Source organism: Etheostoma spectabile, chromosome 18 (genome assembly GCF_008692095.1).
Source record: "Etheostoma spectabile isolate EspeVRDwgs_2016 chromosome 18, UIUC_Espe_1.0, whole genome shotgun sequence".
Classification (NCBI taxonomy): domain Eukaryota; kingdom Metazoa; phylum Chordata; class Actinopteri; order Perciformes; family Percidae; genus Etheostoma; species Etheostoma spectabile.
Window position 1 is genome coordinate 24,289,395 of NC_045750.1, and position 6,396 is coordinate 24,295,790.

Below are 6,396 nucleotides of genomic sequence, written 5' to 3' on the forward strand. Positions count from 1 at the left end.
CCCCCTCTTTTTTCTTTGCACTACCCATACTTTATATTTTTGTATTTTATATCCTTGTATTTTTTATTTTTATGTTTCGTGTCAACACTGTGAAGGGATTGCTTCAATCTTATTGCACAAGTACTGCACTTGTGTATAATGACAATAAAGGCATTCTGTTCTGTACTATTCTATGTTTTGGAGAACTGTGTTTCAGTGAGAGATAATAATAAGACATGATATCTACATTGCTATGCCTCCTATTGACCACTAAAGGCAGATAATATAACCACAAGCGTGATTAAATACTGTATTACTGTAATACACTGTGTACACTATTAGTCAGTCAATTACTGAATACATGCATTAATTAAGAATTAACTGAATATGTGACTGAGCCACTTTTAGTATGAATAATTCACAATGCAACTGAACACCTACAAATAAAATCAGGGCAGATCCTCTTTACTCTCTGATGTACATATGGAATTTGTACATGACCATTGAAAGGCCTGATAAGGTCCATTTTCACATAAACAATTTTAGTTATAGATGGATTAATTTGTGTGTTCCTCAAAAAGATCATAATTCAAACATATTAAAAGAAAATTGTTTCATTGTTTTCATCAGAAAACATTAAAATGAGGTGTTGTCCAGTTCAAGTTACATTTGAGAATTACAAAAGTTTTAATGTTGTGTTCAGTGGTGGGGATACCTATTGTTTCTGACAATCGGATCACAGATGGTGCCTTCAGCAGCTCCATGCACACACACATAATGCATTATCTAATACAACAAAAATAGTTTTGATTATGCTTTTTTTTTTTAAAAACAAGCCTTGAATCTAAAACATGAAACAGATGGCTAGCACAGTTGCATCTTCAGTCAAGCCAGAAATAGAGGAGGCAACACACACACACACACACACGCACACACACACACAGGTTTGGGTTTCAGCAGTGATCCCCGAGGGATCCCACAGGGCTTCTGGAGAGGATGGCAGTAAGTTCTTGGCAAACTACAGTTTTGTTAAATGTCACTTTTACCTGGTATGATCAAAGGTTAAAAGTTTTTGCTGCTATTGCCCACCTGAAGAAGTAAATAACAAAAACACATCGGGTCTTTGTGGGTTAAACCAGACATGCAGATGGAAATTCTGCCTGACAGATATTATGATAGGCCTATTTCATAGATTTATTGTATAATAATTCTCAGCTGTGCGAATTAAATGGTGAGAGGAGCAATACTGAAAACAGAAACAGCATGAGGAGAATGATGAACATTATTTCAATAACTTAGACCATATGCATTAAGGTTGTAGCCCAGTGAAAAATCACAAAAGTTAGTAAATAATATTAGAATTAGAATATCAAATACATATACATATATGTCTTTTTTTAATGTTCTGGAGCAATGACTCAAGTTCATGTTTTACATGTCTGTTTTGATATTAACTTCCACAACTTTTGTAGAAACAGAGGGAATTGTAATAACCTATGCAATTTGTGAACTTTTGTTAACTTTTTTTTCATATAAATTGGAAGCTGCCCAATTCCAGCTTTAAACAAGTCCTTAAGGTATTTATCTGAGGGGTACACTGTTAAAATTTTTTATACTTTTAAATGTAATATTTTTTTTCTGAAGTTGTTTCCTTTAATATTACAGGGGCAAATCGTGCTTAAGTAGCACTACTTAATGGCGCGACTTTATGGAAGTCTGTACTGTTCACTAATATTTAATAGTCCGACTGTAAATTGCACGTTAAAATTTATAACCCGTAACAACACAACACAATTACTTCTATTGGTTATATTTTGTCATATTTCTTTAGTATCTACATACTGATAACTTGATAACTAAGGCTAGTTTTTATGGTAGTAGTCCAGTCAGCAAAAATGAATGCACCTGCCAAACAGACCCACATCGACTTGAGAGAGGGGGAGGGAGGGAGAGAGAGCTAGCTAGATAGACAGGGAGAGAGAGAAAAATGGCGCCTCGATGCTGCGCTCACTGAGGCAGTGTTTGGAGCTGGCTTGGGAGATTCAGTAAGGGCAGACAAAAGGAAAAAAACATGGTGAACACAAGGAAAGGCTCACGGTCGGGGAGCGGTCCCTTCATCTCCTCGAGGACTAGATCGTCGTCGAGAAACGAGCGAAACTCTGATGAACATGTAAGCCGGTTTCTTTTCTTTGCCGGGTCAGCTAGCTGGCTGTGCTAGCTAGTTGGTTAGGTTAGCTGTAGCTGTGGCCTCAAGGTGCTCTACATAATGTATAATTCACAGCAAAGTACAGGCAGTATTGAAGTTGACACCCACTCAGTCACACAGATACACAATGTGAGACTTTAATGCAGCAATTCATACGCGTGTCATTTACACTGAACGTATTGCACAACTGTCAAATTTCAAGCTAGCGATGTTAACTCCAGGCTAGCCCCAAGTTGAGTTCCCTTTGTGTTTGGCAATTTTACCCGACTGTCTTGTTTAACATTTGTCTCCATAAATAAACCCTCTTAATAACGACAACTGGGATTTTGACATGAGGCTATTGTCATTACCTCATATCGCAGTCCTGGAAGTATTAGCTTGCTTATTTAAGATAAAGCGTTAGTTAAGCTAGCGTTTGTAGGTTATAGCTAGCCCGACAGCTAGTTTACAGTGGGGGAAGGGAGTCCCAGGTTCAAAACAGTTGGCTGACTCAAGTCCTGTATTTAGCAAGTCTGAACTTATTGAACTTTGTTCGGCAAATGCCCCTATGCAGCATTTATTTACAGTAAGTGTTTTAAACGCACTGCTATAACGTTATACAGAATGCTTTTGTTCTAGTTATTGTATGTACACTGAATGAATAGTTTGTACTCTGGTCGACTGACCTACAAGCTGTCTGACAGTCTTTGTCTCAAAATGTAAACATTGAGATTATACAAGGCAAGAGGCTATTATAACATTTAACACGGACGAACAAACTAATTCACTTATCTCATAATTTATGCATAGTCATTCGCACTTTCTTGAGTTTCAATGGGCAGTTTGGCGAGGGTTTATACTTTGTTGAATTGTGCTTCCAGTAATTCGAGTCATTCCCGGCTGTGGGTCGCCTGCCAGGCTGACTGATGATGACACACGTTAATGTGATCTGTCACTTAAAAGTCGTTTTGAGTGATACACCTAACTGTTCACGATCCAAGAATTCAGATTTTTCTGAAGAAGAAAACTGAGGTTTTGTACACTGAACTCCCAATCACTTTGTGTCCTGTGTGAAGACTTCCTCAAGAACTTGTTGCTAAACCTGACCATTGTTTATGACAGTGTTTGGAAAATTATTTAAATGAGGAATGATTTCAAGGTGCACCCAGCAGGCTACAGTTGTTTATTTGTACATTGTGCACTTTTCACTTCATCCATCAAGTCAGTCAGTCAGTCAGTCAGTCAGTCAGTCAGACAAACCCCTCTGCAGACATTGCAGACAGTTGCCTATGACAACAGTGAGATATGCTCTCATATCAGCAGGGAAGTTAAGCTGTGAAGGGCGTGAGCATCAAGGCCGTATGTCTGGTTGGTGCTCTGTTGGGATTTGGGGAATGCATTAAGGAGTTGGGTACAAGGTGTCTTGTCTCATCATAGTACTCTATTTTGGGTTTGCTATTTGAAGTACTAGCTTTCTTTTATGTTGTCATGGATTTGATTTGCTCATGATTGCCTGTTATTTTCTTAATATTCTGGGTTTGTACAATCTTGATGGGGTGAATGGTTTATGGAGATAATTGTGAAAGGCTGTCACAATATGAGGCTTTTTCTGTTGCCTGCTTGTTCTGATTATTTTGCATTCTCTCCTCCTTTCTCACCTAAAATTGGTGTGATTTTTGTTTGTTCAACAGAAAGAGCTCAGTAGTGATGTGAGCAGTCCAAGCAGTTCGCGGCTGGCTCCCCCTTCCAAGCGGATGCGGCGCCAGACTGCCTCCGAGCCCAGCTCCAGTGATACCTCCCCATCCCCTCAGACCAAGGGCCAGAGGGTCAGCTGGGAAATTCCCACCTACCACACCAGGTCAGTTGCTGGCCTTGGCTTCATTCATCATGAGTATCTCATACTAGTAATGTTGTGCAGCACACTGATGGGCTAGTACATTATTTACTACATTTACTTGGGCCGAAATTTAATGATTTTTTAAGACAAAGTTGTCTGTACAAAGTTAAAATAAGCAAGAGTTAATCTCTAGACGCCCATCTGATCTCCTTATTGTCATGTCATGTATTGTATTGTAATCAGGTAAACGGACACTTAAATATGAGCACTCAGACAACGTGAGATTTATTGTGGTTTTCTGTGCAAACATATTTTCACTTGTTTTGTTTTATTTCCAGGTTGTCCTCTCGCATAATGCAAAATGGACACGGTAATGCAATTCTTTTTTCAAATTGTACCTTTTTTCTTTTTAAAGTCATACATTGAACATATGCTTTAAGAGGCATACAAGTTAATCATAGGTCTCTCAATAATTTTTTGTTGTTGTTGTTGCTGCAGCCCATATGAGTCACCGGAATGAAGAGAGTGGAGGGGGAGATCACTCTCGCATGAATGGCCATGTGGAGCTGAAGAGGAGCTGCCGCGTGAAGAAGAGCCAATTTGAACACCTCAATCAGAGCCTGCTGTTTGACCAGCTGGTCAACAGGTAGCTTAGCAGTCACACAAGTGACATTTTTCTTTGCAACATTGCTTCTAACACAACAGGAGATGGAACTGACTTTTTTGGTTGGAGCATACTTTATTCATCTTAGAGCATACTGTTTGGAATTGGACCTATTAATACTTGAGAAAAGTGTGAGAAATCCAAAGAGTTTTTATTTTTAATGAAATTTTATTTGATTGCTATGCTGTCCAGGTATGCTTCCTACACAAAGCCTACTTACAGTACAATTATACAGTATACAGTTCAATCAGTACTAGGATTTAGAAATGGTACATCATCAGTGCAGCAGTCAAACCCGTAGTGTGTGGTGTGTGTGGTGTGTGTGTGTGTGTGTGTGGTAGTGTGTGTGTGTGTGTGTGTGTGTGTGTGTGTGTGTGTGTGTGTGTGTGTGTAGCACTGCGGAGGCTGTCCTTCAGGAGATGGACAACATCAGCAGCATCAGGCAGAACCGTGAGGTGGAGCGACTTCGCATGTGGACAAGAGACACTGAGGAGGTGAGTCTGGCCCTGCTGTAACGCACAGCCCAGAGCTATACAAGTACAATACAACTGCCTAATGATATATATATTATATAAGCAGCCCTGCATTTTCTAGGAAAACATGGACATGTATTCTCGGGTGAAGCGCAGAAAATCCATGCGCAGGGGCACCTTCAGCATGCCTACACACCACAAAGTCATGAGCAAGACGGAGCAGGAGGATGAAGAGGAGGAAGAGACGGAAGGTTAGATTCCTGCTAATGTTGTACTTATGAATCAGTGGAGCGAGAGAGAGATCATGAAAACTTAATGAACCACCTCAGCTTGAACTTAATTCATCAAAATGATAAAAAAAATCTACAGTCAATTGCCGAGTGTACTTTGGGGGAAATCTTTTAAAAGCTCAAATTTGGTAGTATCTGAAGTTTTCAAAAGGACATTTTTGACTTTCAGATTCTCACGGGGAGGAAGAGGAGGAGGACGCAGAAGATGAAGACGACGAAGGGGATGAAGCAGAAGAGGCAGGAGAGGAAAATGACAGGCCGTACAATCTGAGGCAGCGGAAGACGGTGCAGAGATATGAGGCACCACCTATTGGTAATTGCTGATCAAACCGTCAATACTTTTTCTTTTTGCTGTGTTAGGAACATTGTCCAGTTATTTAATGATTTCCTCTCCGTGTAATCATGTTTGAAACTGTTTGGTTTGTTGTGTGACAACTGGTCGCTTTGTGTTTGCGTTCTCAGAACCTGTGAATAGAAAACAGAGCAACCCCTCACTTTTTGACACCCACAGATCCCCAGCAAGAAGAAGCCATATAAGGTTGGTAGAAATTTGTGTCAAATATGACGCTAAATGCGTTACAATGTGTGACTCCTCCTAAGCAGCATTTTCCCCACCCTGACTAATGAACTGAGCTGTGGTTATAAAAAGGTTTTTACACTCTAATTGGCCTCTGCTGATTCAGGAATATTTCTGTGTAATAGTAGCCTAGAAATCCAGACGCACCGTAGCGACGGCATATGCCAGGGTCAGTCTAACAAGTCTCTGTTGGCTCGTGAGCTGGAAAAAACAAATTCTGGAGCTGCCAATCACAGTGTGTATAGAGTTGGTGGGCGGGCTTAACATAAGGACGGCAGAGTTGCGACGGTTTCTTCTGAATTCCCTATTGAAAACAAAGAAGATGGCTGCTGTTGCTGGTGAACAGCGGTCTTTCAATTCGGCTTTGGCCGCGACTCTGGAAGACTTGGAG

General features: G+C 40.2%; 1 protein-coding gene across 1 annotated transcript in view; it reads left to right on the top strand.

The window, feature by feature from the left end:
* The first annotated feature begins 1,903 nt into the window (after positions 1-1,903).
* atad2b (ATPase family AAA domain containing 2B) overlaps positions 1,904-6,396 on the top strand; it is a 67,702-nt gene continuing 63,209 nt past the window's right edge. The window contains exons 1-8 of the mRNA XM_032543532.1: positions 1,904-2,149; positions 3,856-4,022; positions 4,340-4,371; positions 4,500-4,647; positions 5,060-5,159; positions 5,260-5,389; positions 5,598-5,741; positions 5,891-5,966. Of these exons, the coding sequence (XP_032399423.1) occupies positions 2,051-2,149; positions 3,856-4,022; positions 4,340-4,371; positions 4,500-4,647; positions 5,060-5,159; positions 5,260-5,389; positions 5,598-5,741; positions 5,891-5,966 (896 nt within the window). The 5' untranslated portion in view covers positions 1,904-2,050. The remainder of the gene's footprint in view (positions 2,150-3,855; positions 4,023-4,339; positions 4,372-4,499; positions 4,648-5,059; positions 5,160-5,259; positions 5,390-5,597; positions 5,742-5,890; positions 5,967-6,396) is intronic.